This window comes from Eurypyga helias, unplaced genomic scaffold, assembly GCF_000690775.1.
Source record: "Eurypyga helias isolate BGI_N326 unplaced genomic scaffold, ASM69077v1 scaffold4549, whole genome shotgun sequence".
Classification (NCBI taxonomy): Eukaryota; Metazoa; Chordata; class Aves; order Eurypygiformes; family Eurypygidae; genus Eurypyga; species Eurypyga helias.
The window spans coordinates 588-19,417 of NW_010272623.1; the positions used below are offsets into that span (position 1 = coordinate 588).

General features: G+C 39.4%; 1 protein-coding gene across 2 annotated transcripts; it reads right to left on the reverse strand.

The window, feature by feature from the left end:
* Positions 1–9,962: 9,962 nt before the first annotated feature.
* DNAJB4 (DnaJ (Hsp40) homolog, subfamily B, member 4) lies at positions 9,963–15,908 on the reverse strand. 2 transcript variants are annotated; one of them, XM_010159177.1, is made up of 4 exons: positions 15,533–15,747; positions 12,945–12,955; positions 11,924–12,498; positions 9,963–10,350 (listed from the first exon to the last, which is right to left on the reverse strand). In XM_010159177.1, exons 1-4 carry the CDS (start codon positions 15,745–15,747, stop codon positions 10,117–10,119), a joined length of 1,035 nt encoding a protein of 344 aa, XP_010157479.1. In that variant the 3' UTR covers positions 9,963–10,116. The 2 variants fall into 2 exon arrangements, with proteins under 2 accessions (XP_010157479.1, XP_010157480.1); XM_010159178.1 differs by lacking the exon at positions 12,945–12,955 and having other exon boundaries at positions 15,537–15,908.
* Positions 15,909–18,830: the final 2,922 nt, after the last annotated feature.

Here is an 18,830-nt window from a genome sequence, read left to right on the forward strand (position 1 = left end):
GTGTCCCTGCCCATGGCAGGGGGGTTGGAACTGGATGGTCTTTAAGGTCCCTTCCAACCCAAACCATTCTATGATTCTATGAAATACATAATCCTTCCTGTCCACAATATTGTAAGGAAGGGTTTGACATTTTGTTTTTCTACATGGAAGCCAAGGCCACTTTGAACTAGACTGCACCATGAACACCAAGCTTGCCAAAGACTGGTATGGTCCAGTTCCTGGCCAAGGCCAAGACATCTCTTCCACTTTTCTCCTGATTGTGTATTGCATAAAGTGTCTGTGGTAAAGTGTATTTATATACCCCCAAAGCCTTTCCCTAAATCATACAGAAGCCCACATAGTACGAAGTGTACCATTTTCCCATGCACTAGTTCACAGTTTTCTGCTAATAATGATGTACTAAATACCGACAGAATAGATTTATATCCAGGATGTAAAAGCAAACATGAGATATCCAAGGACTTCAGCCAACTGCTTATCTACTGCAATTGTACACAGTCACCTATAAACCTCTACGGATTAGTAAAACAGTAGCTATGTAAGCAAAGTTTAAGAGGCTTCCTACTGAACTGGACAACAGCTCTGAAATACTGAGATTTAACATATAAATATTTGAAAAGTGTATTTTCTACCATTTAGTAGGTTTAAAACGTTTCCTTCTCCACCATGGAATAGAGAAATGCATTCTATGGAATGACTTTGATGTTCACAGGTTACAGCAGACCTTTCCAGTGCTCCAGTACCACCACACTGCCCTCAGTGCAACTGCTCCAATTTCAGTGGTGTACTGAATCCACACGGGATGTGAAGAGTGGAAATTTCATGAGGCAACATCCAGCACTTCTAAAGGAATCTGCTATAAAGTTGCAGAGGCAGCACTGCTTTACCACATCTCCTGACTCCCAGAATAAAAAAGACAAACCACTGGGGAGGAAGAAAAACGCCCCAAACCCCCACAAAGCCCCCACTGACTCTGGTACAGAGTCAGACCAGGCAGGCACAGAAAAAAGCATTATTAGGAGACAGCCTGGAGTCAAACATTCTTAGCACAGCTACCAGAGAGTACCTAGAGTGGCTCAGCAAAGACATACAACTTTAAACTGCTCATGTTGTGGACAAAGACGGGTTTGAAGGCAGACGGAGTTTGGTCTTTTCAAATCGCATGTGGCAGACTTAACCAAATACTCTGAAATGCCTATTTTTTTATCCAAGTCTAATCTAAGACAGTTGGATTCAAGACTGTTGTCGATCTTTTAGTCATTTCACCAATAAAAAAATGCCACAGAATAAACTTGCCATCCCACTGTAATAGTTGACTTTCCAATCCAGTCTGAAATCACAGAACTTAAACTGGAGATTTCTCTGGAGTTGGAGAACTGTGTGTACTTGTTCCTTCTACTGGAATGCAATTCAGACAGCATGTTGGCACAAACTGGATGAGATTGCCATGAGATGGATGACATACTGCCACCAAACCATTCATGTTCATTCTGACATCTAAGCTTTCTGCTGTTTTGTAACTTTAAATGAGCAATTTCCATGCCTTTTTCTATTTATCAGAATTTATTACACAGGAATTGGTAAAACTGACAATTATTTATGTCTTGTCTACCAATATTGATCTCTACTAACTTGTTCCTTATCTTCTGAAGAGATAATTGAGTCGATGTTAAAAACCAGTAAATACTGTTCATGGTCGTTATCGATGTTAAAAATTTAGTTAATGTAAATGAAAATAGTCAAATTTCCATACAGTGACACACCAAAGTGGTGCGGATGTTTTATTCTAACAACTCGGGGACACTGACACAGCCCTAATCTAGATACTGTTGCAAAACTTTGTTCACTGAAAGTATTAATATTTCCATGCTTCATACAGGCAGGGATGGGTGGGAAAAGACAGCTGAAGTTACACTATGCTGATCTTACTTACGTCTGGAGGAACAGCATCAGCTTTTTTTTGTTTTAGAGAAAAAAAATGACGAGCTGACCAATTAAACTGAAGATGACATTGTACTGTCCAATACAAACAGCATGGAGCGTGTATATGCTATTATTACTCACCTGGTGCAATAATTTTAAATTAAACCTTTCTATCGTCCTGTAAGTCAGAGGAAGGTAATATTGCACACTTGCTAAATTGTTCTCGAAAGCCAAACCAGCATCTACATGAAACGGCCATTAACAGCCCCTAGCTTTGTCAAGAAACTGCAAGGAAGTATTCAGCACTGTTTCACCTCTCCAGTACTGCCACAGACACTTATTTTTCACTGAGCTGTAAATGTTATTTATTACTATTGCTCTGACCATGGATCAGCAGTTTTAACCCTTTAGGTTTAACCAGCATAAGATAATGCTGAGTGATCCGTAGAGCTGGAAATGACTGCTGAGAACCTCAAACAATAAATGGGTACAAGACAACTAGAACCAGCCCTGCTCTTGGGCTTTCTTGGATGTGTACCCACACGAGGGAAGTATCTGCCAACATTAATTAATGTGCATCAAAACTAGACCAGGAATCCCAATAAGCCTCCAGCAATTCAGGGTAGTTAGGATCCAAAAAATTACTTAAATTTCACTTTTGATAAGTGACATTGTCAGAAAGTTAACCATTTAAATAAAAATGTTAATAATCCATTATTAGCCTTTGTTTCAGAATGAAAAATAAACCACGTACTAAAAAGAAGAGGAAAAAATGGGTTTCAGCCTTTTTATCCTGGGAGTGTATTGCACGCTGCAGTTTATCACATCCTTCAGTTTCTCAGCCACAGTACGTAGGATGTGAGATCGTGGCGCCCAACAGCCACGAAGCTGGTGGAGAAAGGACGTAGAATAGAGCAGTCACGTTACTGAATGTGAAATGCCACAGCGCTACACGGCACACCACCAGTGTACAAAATTGTCTCACTACACATAAAATACAAGTATCTGACTTCGGCAGTTCTTATCCGCAGCATAACGTAACTCTCTGGTCATCCACATTCCAAATGAAGCAACTGCTTAAAAGAATTACTGGTAGAACCAGAGAGCAAGAGCTTCTTTTAAGGTGTTTCAGGACATCATCTTGTCTAGTCTCATCAAAATAAGGCTGAGAAAAAACACAGCTGCTGTTTATAGTATCTGTGATAGCATTAAACTGATATAAACAAGCTAAACAAAAGGATGTTGATAAAGATAAAAAGTGAAATTTAACTCATAAATGATGTCAAGACCTATTTTTTTAAAACATCAGAGGATACTGCAAAACAGGGTCTTCCAAGAAGATTGTCTCTGTTTTAAGACGGGAGTTCCAATAGGACTGCCTATGACAGGAGGGGCCAAACTCCACTACCAAAACTCCTGATCTGAGTTTGTCCATACCGCATTACATATTCATATTTTGGCTTTGACACATGGAAAACATCAACCAGTAAAACCATCCTCTGAAAGTCCATGCAGCAGCAATAAACTCACTTTGCACAGTGACTTCAATTTTGCAACTGTGTCTTGGTAGGGAACACAAGGGGATCCCAGGGATTTTTATCCTGCTTCCTACAACTTTTAAAATCAGTTTGTTGGCATATGAGGAAAATAAAAAGAACATGGTTTTCTTACATTGCTCTCAGAAGAGGTTCTAGGCTCTTACTATGTTCGGTCACAGCTTTTTGGGCAAGGGCTGCTTCTCATTTAATCTAGTTTATCAACCTTTCTTTGGATCTAAAATACAAGCAGTTGAGACACTTTTTTTGAGCATGCCATAAAGTACTTATTCAGGGAAATGCTATATAGTATTTCAGGAGATGGCTGGGTGGGGATTTTCTTACTTTATTTATGTATGGCAGCAGGAGTGTGTAGATGATTTGCCCTTGATAGAGCAATCATGCATGACTAACAGGATTTTTATATAGCTCCTCCCTTGGGTAAGCCAGTAATTCCAGTGGAACAAAACAAGCACAGGGCAGTTATACCTTCTAGACCCAGAGAGAGCAACAGTAGACCTCTACTTTTACTTTTTAAATAATAGAACAATTAATTAAAGGAGCATGAAGGAAACAAATCGTGCCATCCAATAGTCCACTGCTGAGCAATTTGAAAAATTAAGAGCTGAGATTCTGTACTTCATGAGATTCCTACTGCTATTTGCAGTTTTCGTGCCAAACAGTAAGAGAATACATGAGCATCCTGGTTCTACAGGATTTGTCCAGTAAGCAATATAACAAGAACTATTGCCATGGGCAAAGGAGGACCACCATTTACCGACTGGAATATTGCCTCAATAATATTTAGAGTAGCATATCCAAGTCTCCTATTTTTTAGGTCTACCACAGGAATTCAATGCACAGAATTTCACCCTGAATCATAGCAAATTTCACTGGTGGCATAAAACCTATTCTTCCCCCAAAGTATGTTACCAGTGAATCAGACTAACACATAAGATGCAAATGCTAGAAAGGAATAGAATACTTTCAGTTATTTTACTGACTTTAATTCATGAGCTCCAGACCTTCTTAGAAGCTTCATCAACTACATAAACTAATGTAAGGGGCCAGGAGAACCTGTCACTAGGAGAGCTGCCATAACCACTGTGACTTGGAGCTCTTAAGTGGATCCCTACAGGACTGATACTGTTGAAGTCAGGGGATGGAACTCTAGATCTGGCAGGGAGTGTTTTTCAAATGCAAGCCTGGCCAGATTTTCACAAACATACTTCTGTTCTTCTCCACAATCATCCAAGTTTAGTCTTTCCCTTCCATTGTGCATTCCACTCTTCCTGCCATCTGACACTACAGACACAATTCAGTCACACAGGTCATTCTCTCAAACACCTATCTATGGGTACTTGCTACTGGATAATCCTGTCAGCCAGACACATAGGTCTCATCAAGTATGCAAGTGCCTAAAGCAGTGAAATAACTGTCTGTCAACAGGATGAGAGACATTATGATTAACCAGCCTAGCACTTTTTAAAATCAGCCAGTTGCCCAAGAACAAAGCCCTTACAAAGGCCACAGACTTACCTCCTTTAGCTCAGTAGCACCCTGGATACACAGTTCCTAGAAGCACATTTTAAGACTGCATCAGCATATTAGTGAGAACAAATCATTGGGGAGTGGCAAAAGCATCTTAGGGGCTTAAAGATTCTGGGGAGTTGTCTAAGACTAGAATGTTTTGAAAGACTCAAAGGTTATAGGCTAAGAATTTAAAAAAAAAAAAGCACATGTGTTGAAGATCATACAGCCATAAGTAAAGGTCAAGGAAAATAAGGTCTGGAAACCACTATTGTTTTCATGACCCAACAGAAACTAAATGCCAGCCAGTTGCACCCAGTATGTTAAAAAAGAGTTAACATAAAGGATGACTCATTAGTATGTGAAACTTACTTTATGCAAGCTTAGGGCTAGTGGCACTTACCAAGTGGAGCCGATTCTTGGCCAAATACTTTCCATGCTGCTGATTTATTTTGGAATGGGCCCTCCAAAAAAAAAAAAAAAATATCCACAACTAATAGCAGATTATCCGGTCAAGACAATTGTCTCCTCCACTCTCTAAGCAAAACTATGCAAGGTCGAGAATTTCATGGCACACTGGTAGGTACATGTGTACAGCTCTTTAAAACCAAGCCAGCTACAGACCTTCACTCATACTTTGGCTCTGCAGCACTGAAGGTACAACCAGTCTGAGAGCTTGATTCACTTACCGCACTATGCATCGATGGGTGCTCCCTATGCCTGGACTTTTGAGAATCAGATATGGAGACCGTTTTGAGCATTTACTAAAAATACTACACCACATCTGAGAATCAGAACACTGATAATCTCATTTGACTGATCATAATACATATTGCTCATCTTCAGCACTGTTTGAGGTCTGGACTGAAGGTCACATTGAAAATAGGGGTGAATACTAAAGTGAACAGGTCAGACTCAAAACCAACCCAAACCCACAGCAACTCTCCAATGCACCAGAAATAGGCTTCCACAGGTTTTCAGCAAAGGAACCCATTGTAATGCAGCTTGCCCTACTCTTCCAACAGCTTGAGGTTATCCTAAAGCTTGATGTTGGGAGATTAAAAAAAAATGTTCTTTGGAAGTACAGGATTTCATACACTTGTTGAATGAACTCCTCCAAAGTAACCAGGTGTCATTTACTTTCTATGGAACCTAAGCAACCTTCAGGAGACCAAAATAACCTTCTCATCGCAACCTCATGAAAGTCCATTTTATTTCCATGTATTTCAGTAGTTTGAGATATAGTAGGTGACTGAGTACTTGCCTCCTTCTCCCAAGTAGCCTTTATTAAATAATCAAGTGTTATTTAAAACATAGCTCTTAAGCATATTTTGATTAGAAAAATATTAATGCTGCCTCTCATATTTTGAAGTAATTCCACATGCTGTTTTCTGAAACATATACTGGTACCTGTCCATAAGAAAAGAAAAACAAGCATTTCATACCAGTCCTATACTTCTGTATTTTGAGCATGAAAACAGTTGAAAAAGTTTAGTTTTCTATACATATATATACCTCTAAATACACAAGATACTGCAATTCCTCAACTTAACACTACTCCTCTTACCTGAAGATGGTTACAAAAAGTAGTCCTAGTTGCTGTAACTTTTTTTGGTTTTTTTACAAGTTGGACTATAGTTACAAGATCCTGGATTACAAAATGCTCGATTCCATTAGCTTTTAAACTGACAAACAGGTATTTTAGGATGATACGCTTTTAAAGTCATGTAGCTTATAGCATCTGCCGTCATAACAAAAAGATAAAGTTAAAACCCAACTTTACATTTTTACTTAAAAGCCACATAAATGCAATACAGAAAATACTGAAATGGGATTTTTTTGACCAAACAATATATAGTGTTAACAATACGCATAAGCACTAAGCAGCAATTTTTTCCCCTTTGTGATACTGCTCCAGCAATTGCTTAGTTCCTTGTGGATTTAGGACTACAACTAACTGACACTGTATGAAGAGATCTGCAGTTGAAAAACTGACTCGAACAGTATCTCCCAGAAGTTCTATTCCTTTGAGTAAAAGAAATGGGATTCTTCTTGTGCTTATTAAAAAGTTATTGTAAATTAAATCCCAACTTCCATATGCTTTACTTTCCCACAGGAAATCACATACATGAAGATAACACTGCTATTTCTTAAGCTACCCAACAGAGCAGGTAACTACTAAATTTCCACAGGCAAAAGGCTGACAGCAAATCTTACACATTTTCTTATGAAGAAAAAAACCTTTGAAAATATTGTTAAAGCACTATATTATGGTTTTACACTCAAGTAATAAAGCACGCCTGCAAGGCATTTCTTTCACCAAAATCATGCCGCAATCAAGGGAACCAGCCCTAATACTGTATTATAAAACTAGACTATTACAGAGGGCTCTCCATTTTCCTGTGCACCTTTAACTAAAGACAAGTAACTCTCATTTGTATTCAAAAAAGATTCAATTCAAGCCTATGAAATGCTTATGGACAACCCCTATCCCACTTTGTGTCTTAAGCAAATTTTCCTTTAGCTAGGACCTGGCCTTTTCCTTCCTCTTTGTGGGAGTAAAGTTCAGCCTTTGAAAATAATGAATACTTGAGATCAGCATGATCTTTCAATACCTGTACTAGTCAAATGCTTTTACAGTGTTCTTTGTGCATCTTTCCACTCAAGCACAGACCTACTCCCTAGGGATTCACGCTGTCACCTCAGTACCACCCATCTCTGGGCTAAGCCTCATGTGCAGAGCATGGCTTATAGCACTGTCTATTGACAAGTGTGAAATCCAAGTTTGCAGAATCCCTTAGGTTGGAAGGCAACCCGGGATCGTGTAGTCCAACACCCCTGCTCAAGCACGGTCAGCTAAAATAGGCTGCCCAGGATCATGTCCAGTCAAGTTTTCAGTATCTCCAGGGATGGTACAGTCCTCAACCTCTCCAGGCAACCTGCTTCAATGTTTGACCATCATCACACTAAAAAGGTGTCTTCTGGTGTTCAGATAGAATCCCCTGTGTTTTAGCTTGTGTCCACTGCTTTTTAGCCCTGTAAATAAGAGCTACGGAGAAGAGCCAAGCTCCCTCCCCTCTTTATTCTCTTCCATCAGGTATTCATACACAGTGCTAAGATCCACCCAAAGCCTTTCCTTGCCTGGGCTGAGGAGCTCCAGCTTCCTCAGCTTCTCATACATGGTGCTGTGCTAGACCCACTCCAGTGAGTTTTATCTTACTTGTACTGGGGAGCCCAGAAGTGGACACAGTACTCCAGATGCATCCTCATCAGTGCTGAGAGTAGAGAGGAAGGATCATCTCCCTCAGCCTGCGAGCAAAGCTTTGGCCTTTGTTGCCACAAGGCAACAAAGTTGTCACTGCTGGCTCATTGTCAGTTTGTCATCCACCAGGAACCCAAGGTCTTTCTCAGCAAAGCTCCTTTCCAGGCCTTCAGCTCCCAGGGTGTACTAGTGCCTTGGGTTGTTCCTCAGGGAGTAAGACTCTGCAACTCCCCTTGTTGAGACTCCTCTTTCCAGTTCTCCAGCCCACTGAGGTCCCTTTGAAAGGTGGTACCATCACCTGGTGTTACCAGCCACTCTTCCCTGTTTTATATGACTTGCAAACTTGCTGAGGATGCACTCCAACCCATAATCCAGGTCATTAATAAAGATGTTGACTAGTATTGGCCCCTGTATTAAGCCCTACGGTACACCACTACTGACTTGCCTCCAACCGGACTTTATATCACCGATCGTAAACCCCCAGTGCTGACTCACTTGGCCAGTTTTTAACCCACTTCACTTTTCACTTATCAAACCTGTACTTTGTCAGTCTGTCTATTAAAGCCAAGGTAAGCGAGACTACCTGTTCTCCCGTCACTCACAAAGCTAGTCACCTCCCTGTAAAAGGCAATGAGGTTGGTCCAGCATGATTTCTCCTTTGTAAACCTATGCTGACTGATCCTGATCACCTTCTTGTCCTTCATGTGTACGGTAAGGCTTTGCAGGAGGATTTTCTCCATCGCCTCCCCAAGAATGGAGGTGAGGCTGGCTGTCTTGTAGCTACCCAAATCTTCCTTCTTGTTTTTCTTAAAGATAGGAGTGATTCTTGCTCTCTTCCAGTCTACCAGAACATCTCCCACTCTCCACAACCATTCAAAGATAATGAAGAGCGGCCTTGCAATGGCATTAGCCAGCACGTTCAGCAATAGACGTGCAACCTGTCAGGCTCACAGACTTACAGTTTAAGTGCACCCTCATCTGGTCCTCCACCACTGAGGTTCTAGACTTCCCCTGCGGTCTCAGGGGCCTGGAACTCCTGAAGGCTTGTTTTACTGGTAGACACTGATGCAAAGGCAGCAATGAGTACTTCAGAGCCTTCTCCATGTCATTTGTCACCAGTTTCCCTGCACATTTGACAGCAGGCCCACCACTTCCTGTTTATGTACTTGTAGAATCGAAACGGTAAGAACTTTCTTACTGTTCAGTCTAAAGGCTGAGGAACTATCCAACTGCAAACGGGATAGTTCTCCTGCTCCTCAAGCAGAGTGCCCTTTGACAGACTCATAATGCAGTCCTCACATTCTGGGGCAATAAAGAAAATGCTTTCACTCCACTGAGAAGCAGTTCAGGAGCCCAAGCTGATTTTCCCAGACTATGCTTTGTGCAGTGGAAAGTAACATACCAAAATGGTATCTCTCATGTTTTGCTCTTTGACATATTTATACATTTGTGTATTACTACCATCTTCAACTTCTGTATAAATGGGTAATGCTATAGATATGGTAGGGATATAAGAAATAAAGTATGTGGAGGCTGAAGTAATGTATCAGAAATATGCACTGACTTTGTAAAAACCGACTACATTTTACATTAGGCAAAATAATGAATAAACTTTTCTGATTAGAAAGATGTAAAATAAAATGAGTGGTTTTCCCTATAAATTTTACTGCAGAAGTCACCTGTATGACTTGTACTAAACTCTTTCCTCCTCATGCAGCATTACAGTATTTCCCACCCACCCATCCCACAAAACAAAAAAACAAATATTCCACTAGTTGTTACAGATTGCACTTTTAAAGCACAGACTTGCCAGTCTTCTGCATTTCCAGTGTCCTATTTAAACAGTTGACATACACAGTCTTCGTTTTATGAAACTGGAAGATTTCGCCTAAGTACTTCTTTTGATGCTGGAGAAATGTTATCTGGGAAAATTACTTCAAACTCTATAATTAAGTCTCCACGTTGGTCAGGATTTTTGGGAAACGGCAAGCCATATCCTATAATTCTTCTTCTCATCCCAGGCTTTACCACTTCATTGACTGTCATGGGTATGGTTCTTCCTTCTATCGTTGGCACATTGATAGAGCTGCCACACAAAGCCTAAAGAAAAATTGTATCATGAGAAAAAGAAATCCGTCAGAACTTTATTTGTACCTAAAACTGAATTTGGATTATTGAGAAAAAAATGGCATCCTGAACAGTATTTCCACTGTGCACTACTGAGATGCCAAAATTCACACAGTGTTCCTCTCTTAAAAAGGAAAGGCTTCAACTTGAATTTTCCCACCTTGTACAATGCCCACTAGAGGGTAACTGAGCTTATATACCCTTCAAAAACTTTATCAAATAACAAGGTAGTTGAGCACAGAGTGAACTCTCCACTCTTACATCTCTAGAGATGTTTAGCTTCTCAGTTTCCATTGGAAAGAGACCCGTTCCATTTTTTTGTTTGTTTACATTGCACAGGGGTTTAGTCCAACACACCATCAACTTACAGTGTATCAAATCACTGAACAACATTTAAGTGTCCATAAGCAGAGGCCTATCAGATTTCACAGCCACCTTTGTTAAGCATTTGGAATTCTCAAAGAAAAGCAAACAACTATTTTGGTACACCAAAATTAAAACATCACAATGCTTTATCCAATGGTTTCTTTTCATTACTAGGATCCCTGATAGTGACATTTTGATTTCTCCAGCTTCACCTGATTCAGCACACATACCCTATATTGATCATGTCCAATTTAAATAACAATGCAATGAACTTAAATGAGCTTTCATCTATGAAGGAATTCTGTTACCTACATCAACATTAAATATTCTTTTTTTCCTCCCTCATCCTATTTTAGGTGCTTTGCCTCATTTCAGATACATTTTTAGTTAACAATCCTTTAAGGAAGGAGCTCATAGTGTACACAAAGAGCTTCTAATGCAGGCAAGAGTTTATTTCTCTACCTAATGCTAATTAAGAAGATAAAACAACACACACACTCAACTACATTATCTTTTAAATTATGACCATGCCAAGACTTCAGGCCCTTAAGAACTGTGCTCTGTTTTCGGATTCTTCCGTTTGAAAGGCAATATGTTTTGACTTGGAATGGAATTTTAAAAAGCTATACCATTTTTGTTGTTATATATAGCTCCCATAACACCTGTTCACAATAATTTATCCTCATGAAATCTATCTCTATGTACTTTGAAATCCCACAGATAACATATGACATAAAAAGGCAGACAGAATTTGTTGCCAGTTTAAAATATTTAAGACACCTCTACTTTGTCCTACAGAAGTAGCAATCATATCGCAGCAGTACAGTGCATACTATATTGGATGTATTTGTTTATTGTATTCATGTTTGCTACTTCAACCTAATATGTATTTAGCTAGAAAAGTAACATATGAAAATTTAAGACATATCAACCTTTACTCTTACACTTCCACCTTCACTCACTTCCACCTGTATAGTGAACAGCTTGAAATATTACTTCACTTATATCAAAACAGCTAATGCTTCCACTATAGTCCACACTTTGACTTTACAAGAGTGAAACTCTATTTAAAAAAAAACCAAACCAAAACACTTTACTGCTGCCAGTTTGTGCAGAGTAGCCACTGTATCATACTGTAACAGGTTTAAACATTTAGAGTTCTACCAAAGGAGAAACTTACCTCCCTCAAGCTGATCTTAACAGGATAGATAATATTTGATCCATCTCTCTTGAAGTGAGAGTGAGGTTTATCTTTAATGATAAAAACAATATCAGCTGGAATTGTGTTGGGTGTTTCATCACCTTCTTTTGGAAAAGTGATCTTGGTGCCTTCTTTCCATCCTCTTTTTATCTCAATAGTAAGAATTTTGTCCTCTGTTCGGACACTTCTACCATCTGGGTTAAGCCTTTTACGTGAAATCCTCATCCTTTTTGTGCAGCCATGATAGATCTCTTCCAATGACACTTTAAGTTCATGGATTACAGGGGGATCTTGTTTACGACGTAACTGGCTACCAACTGTATTCCTTTCCCTTGGAAACCCATTCATACTAAAACTAGTGAAGGATCCAAATGGATCACCATCCACCTCCATGTCTTCAGTGTCTCTGCCTCCAGGCATCCTCCTTCCAAAGAAGATCTCAAAGGGATTTGTGCCACCAAAGAAAGCTGCAAATGTAGCATGTGGGTCACCATGGAAGGAGTACCGGAATGTACCACCCTGTCCATCAGGTCCTCCAGCTCCTCCTTTCAGACCTAAGTAAGACAAATAATCAAAGTTAAAAACAAATGGAATATTAGTGTAAGCTTTCCAATTGTAGAGTGTAATGTTATTGGAACTGATGAGTTGACAAAGTCTTTGGAGTAGAGTGAAAGGACTCACCAGCAGACTATGCAGTACCAACTACTAATTCAATAGTTTGAACAGCAACAAAGTTTCTGAAGCTCTAGAAGGACTTCTGCTTCAGAAGAACCAGTATTCTGACACTGCCAATTTTATTTCATATGATTCAAGCCAGTTATTCAAAGAATTAACATCTGAAACCAGAAGACAGGTCTGCTTGACTTGATCTTTTCTTGTTCTGCAAAACCTGTTGGTAATTGCATCCCTCTTCAAGATCTCTTCTGGGGAAAATTATGTGGTATCATATGCAACATTTGCCATAGTCTCCATAGCTCAGCTTCAACCCAGTGTCAATTACCCTTACCTCTGCTTTCCTCCAATTCAGTCTGAGTAAAAGGTAATATCCCAATAGCCAAGCAGCCATATGCTTCCTTAATATTCAATTAAGGAATTAACATACAATCCCAAACTCATCCCAACTTGTGTTCCTATGACATAAAACAGCCAAGAAACCTGGGACCTCTTTTCAAGCCATCCGCTACAAATAAAAATAGCTTGGAAGTTCCTAAGACCTATTTGGGTACGAAAACCTTGTATATACAGTCACCATCTCTGTGCAAAAAAAATCAGAACATTCTTTTTGTTCTATCTTCCACAAGGATGGATCTACAACTCATTTCCTGGTAAGATTTCCCTTACAATTCTCACTGAACAGTTCCTTGTACTTACTGCTCTATCATTCCAAAGCCACCTAAAAATCACTTTTCTTAAATGCCTCTTTTCCAATAGGTGATCATTAAGTACTTCCTCGTAATAGTGACCTCCTGCACTGACCATTTCAGCATGCCTTCTCAAACCTTTAAGATGAAAGGCTAAACATCTCCTTAAGAGACTAATTTCTAAACTTGCATGATTTTTTTTTTTTTCCCCCCCAATCTTGCAGCAGGTCAGCACTACAGCTGCTATCATATTTCCTTAGCCATAAAAATGCAAAGGCTTACATTAATGAAGCACATATTGCCTAAACTTGAAAGGTGTTGGGGTGGGGTTTTTTTTCCCCCTCAGTGATTTAGACCTTCTATGCATAAGATGGTTATCAGCATTAACCAGCAAGGCATTAGAATGAGGATCCTTTCCCCATCTCAGTACCAGAGCGTAACAGAAGTACTTAGCAACATGTAGTACCTCCTTCTGTCACAGTACCATTAATGTCAAAACAGGAAGAGCAGTAGACTGAATTTGTGTAGTAGAAGGTCACTTCCTGGAATAGCTAGCCAAAAGTTGCTACTGTAGGTACATCAAGTTCCTGGCTGTAAAAACACTGAGGTTTCCTCCTTCCTTCCACCCCACCCCCTGCCTTTCCCTCACTAGTTATACTTTCAGATGCAACTGAAGAGCTTAGAGAGCAACTGAGTCATAAGCAGGTATTTCCATATTCACCATTCTAAAAATTCATACTTTGGTTTAATATTATGCCCCAAATAAATAGAAATCTGTGTCTTCATAGAATGGTTTGGGTTGGAAGGGACCTTAAAGACCATCCAGTTCCAACCCCCCTGCCATGGGCAGGGACACCTTCCACTAGAGCAGGTTGCTCCAAGCCTCATCCAGCCTGGCCTTGAACACTTCCAGGGATGGGGCATCCACAGCTTCTCTGGGCAACCTGTCTCAGTGCTTCACCACCCTCTCTGTGAACCCGTCTTCATATTTGGATGCTAAAGGCTGCATTGCTTTACATGCTTTACTTCAAGCTCTTTGGTGAAAATGATGAAAATGGTATTTTGGGAAAGGAGTAGAAAGAGCTGCTGCACAGGAATCTAAAGCGCAGATGAAACCACAGAGTAAATAGGTTTATAATGGTACACAGAAAGAAGGCAGAGGGTGAGATGGAAGAAGTGCAAGCAGGCAAAAAGACCCAAGGGGAAGCAAAGGTCTCTGGTATCTACATAAACACTTTTTCCCTAGAATGTTTCATAACAGCATTAAGGATTTGAACACATGCAGTGGAACAAAAGACCAAAAAAACTTTATCCTCTGTAGAAGCTGAAGGTCTTCTACACGAATTTATGCAAGTTAACAATTGGAGGAAATGCTACACATAACAGAGGACAAAATTTTATTGTGCATTCCTAAGAACCCAAAATTTTCCCCTAGGTACTACTATTAAAGTGTCCTCCTTCATGTTAGTAAAAAACATGGCCCTGAGTGAACAGACCTACTTGTCACAACGGAAATAATTTCATGTGGAATTTCTGATACCACACATTAAAGGGGAGGGATGCTAATGACTTCCTCTATTGCTCAATCTTAAGGCTAAGTCACATTGGTCAAAAATTTTAAAAAAATGTAATCTTCTCCAGATAACCATTTTAGGTTAAATATGACATTTCTGAGGCCTCATTCTCTTGGCATGTTATCACTGTTTACAATTAAAGCTAAAAAATTGTTCTGGTATTTCATGACATCAGTCAAATTCTTTCCTCTCCAGGCAAGAAGCCAAGGACAACTACAGACTGGACACCTGGGCTTCTGCTCGTAAGGGCTGTTCTGCCTAGATCAAGCAGACTGCCCTTTACTAAAAATTTAAAAAAGAATACATCTCTTCAACTACACCTCAGAAAGTGCAAGGGAAGACAGCAATATGAAATCACAGAAAGCTATTTATGATCAAACTTTTTCAATTGAGTAAGTTTTTGCCTGTCAAGGATTTGGGATTTTTAAAACCATATAAACATAAAATCACATTAAAATAAGAAATTAAAACTACTTCAGCATTAAAACTCTACAATACATTTTACATTACAAAAGCTAGTGAGTCAAACTTCCAAGCAGTACAAATACATTGCCTAAAAATGAACATATACCATGTTTCCATGCATTGTCTATGTTTATTTTGCTCCACTCAACATAATGAAAGTGACTGATAAGAATGTAACAGAGACATACATACCTTCCTCCCCAAACTGATCATAAATGTCCCTCTTTTTGGGATCACTCAGCACTTCATAAGCTTCTGCAATCTCTTTGAATTTTTCTTCTGCATGGGGAGATTTGTTCTTATCTGGATGCCATTTAAGCGCTTGTTTCCTGTAAGCCTTTTTGATATCTTCATCAGAAGCCCCTTTTTCAATTCCCAGGATAGAATAATAATCTTTCCCCATCCTGAATGTCAGAGGAATTCAGATTTTCCTCGCTTTAAAGAAAACTGTGTCCAGTGTCTCAGGAATGCAGAGATGCTAGAGAAGAAAAAATAAAAATAAACTTGGAATTGAAACAAACAGAACTGTTACAAATCAACAAACTCTCTGATATATTAAAGAAACCCTAGACAGTTTCTCCGTGTTTCCTTCCTCCCTCCGTTGCTCATTTATAAATAATTATACACACTGGACAAGACACAGCCCTCTCTTTAGAGTCCTCCCACCTACAGTACGTCTCTCCGCTCTTTCTAGAACGACAAAAAACACAGGACGTCACTTCCCCGACTGCCCCAGCTGAACAGTCTGCACAGCTTTCACTCTGTCTCGTCAGCACGCATGCGCGCACACACGCACGCACAGAGAAAATGCTGAACTCCGATTTCCTCCCCTCTCAAGCAACTAGAATGTTTAAAGGTTTAATAGTGTGATTGTGCCTTTCACCACCAGGGCTGAACCCAGTCAGCTCTAAAAACCTAACTGCCTTAACAGAAATGCAGTAGCCCATATAAAGTAATTATAGCATTTTACTTCAGTTTCTATGGAGACACTTGTGCATGTAACTGTTTTCCAAATATATCAACATGCATTTGTACCCTTTCCAGCAAAGGCCATGAAGTATTTGATACCCAAGTTAACCACAAAGCTTCCGAAAGCATAACTTTATTTAAAAATAAAATTAAGCCACCCTCAATCAGACTTAAATGCAGCCACATACTATTAAGCAGTAACAAATCAAATCAGAGCAAAAAATACCACTCAGCTTACCACAACTCAAGCCACTCAATTAAAGCAGGCCAAACCAGGGCTCCTTCCCAGCTTCTACACAAGAGGCAGTATCAAGTATGGCAATTACCAAGCAAACAGCTTTCATCTGATGAGATTTTAATAAGAGAAAAATACCTGGTCCCTACACATTTGTTTTTACAATATATAGTGCAAATTTTACTACTGAAGTATTTCTCAGGCTGCAAGACTTCTTTTGGCACTTTAATAGCTAATAGGTCAAGAAATTATCCTTACCTATCAGCATCATGATAAACTTCAAGAGTGATTAGCATAGCTTGAAAGATACTCCTCCCTGGAATGAAACATTAAAATATGCCAGTTTTGGTCATATCTAGAAGTTACCTGTACACAGGTATCTCTAGGCTCAATTATGAAGTTACCTGTATGAAGAAAGTCAGACTGAATTGGCTTCCTTCTAATGATAAAAAAGTTCAAGCAAAGCAGCATAGAGCAGCCAAGGGAGGATCAAACTCAGGTGCAGAACACCAACCTTGTCATTCAGGGAGCAATATATTTGAAGTTGTTTACTAGAACCTGCTCTAACTTATAAAGGGGCTGATCAGAAGAGACGGAAATTTTCTCCTTAACCAGAGAGCACTAGAAAAAGATCTGGGACATTTTTAAAAAAAAAAAAAAAAGGCCACCACACACCACATCATTCCCCCTATTCCTCACATAATATTTTTTCCAATTTCTATTTTCCAATTTCTGTACTGGAATTGATCAGATTTCCTCAATGTATCTAGAACTTGTTTTTTCTTTTTTAAATTCTCCTTGGAATAGGGATGGGGTAGATGAAGAAAGAGCAGTATAAAGATGAGACTTCACCACAATCTTTGAGGAAGCAAGAACTTATGCATATCTGTAGTTATGACTTCAAATGTAACAGTGGCCAAGGGGTATTGAGAGAAGAAATCAGCTCCCCTCGCCACAAAGTCTTTCAGGACTTAGCTGCAGTTTTGGAACACTGGGAGCCACAGGGTTACACAATCAAATACCTTTACATCTGAAGGAGGAAGTTGTTTATGAGCTCCACATGGAATAAAGACAGTCTTTTATTAATCATCCTGTTCATCTTTCTATTAAAAGTGCTGGTTTTCTTAATTTCCTATTAGTATTTCAGGTAAATTCTTGTAGACTCATGACCTAAATTCACCATTTTCTCCACAAAAGAATTCTGAATGCAGTAGGTATAACAGCCTACTGTTACTAAATTAAAGCATGACTTCAGCTGATTTCATGCGAAGTATAATACCGCTCCCTAAAAAGCTGCTTTACTTACACGTTTTAGAGGGCAGTTTTAAATTTACCACACTCAAGAAATGGTTGCAAATACAACCAATCACCACCCAAACCCAGCAGTTACGGTAACTCTGAAGCACAATAGCAAACAAAAATCATCACTGTTGACAGAATAAGATTTAGAGCACCCTTATATTCTCTTGCAAAACTAGGAGTACAAGCAGCCATGCTCTACTGTGCTCCCATGGTATGGTTTGAGCAGCCTCTGGTGGGGTCAAAACTTTCACCACTTGAACTATTCCACCAGTGAGTGCCTGAGAAGGACCCCCATAATATTTGTTTCCCTGCTGTCATATAATAAATTGTCAAAACAGCAATAGCTCAAACTAGTTTCAGCACTGAATTTTTCATTACGTTTTTCAAAACCTCTGGTCAATCCAAATGACAAGGGCATGCTTTGGTTTTTAAACTAGCATATAAAATATTCACCTTGAAGATTATTCTATTACATCTTCTTTTGAGCTGTATTACCTATTTTATACCTATATTACCTATTCTTCTTTGAGAATTTTATCCTACCTTTTCTATACACTTAACCTCTTCTTTTAAATATCAAAAGAATACTCAAAGAGCTGCAATTAGCAATGCTTAGCACTTCACTGTCCCCCCCTTCCTTCCTTCCGCCCCCCACCCCCCATTTCGTAAAACACAGTAATTAGTTTCCTAAATTTCCTTACAAGACCCAATAGTCAAGATTTCTTCTTAAGTCAAAAGTTTCATCCCTTCAAATGTCAAAATTTACAAAACAAGTTCTGGTAACAACAAAAAAGTCACACTGGGACTTCCACTGACAGTCACTGTAAGTGTTCAGGCATCCCTTCTCTCCCTACAGAGGGGAACATGCTACACCCTAATTAGGTAAGCTATTCCCTAAAAATGATGTTACTTAAGAGTCTGAGCAAGATGTACAGCAATGTCTACAGTACTTCTACTTCCCACTGCAAGAGATCTCCATG

Coding starts and splice junctions, on each gene's coding strand:
- DNAJB4 (XM_010159177.1), bottom strand. CDS start 15,747: ATGGGGAAAGATTATTATTCTATCCTGGGAATTGAAAAAGGGGCTTCT. Junction 10,351..11,923: donor TTAAGATCAGCTTGAGGGAG/GTAAGTTTCTCC, acceptor ATTTTTCTTTAG/GCTTTGTGTGGCAGCTCTAT.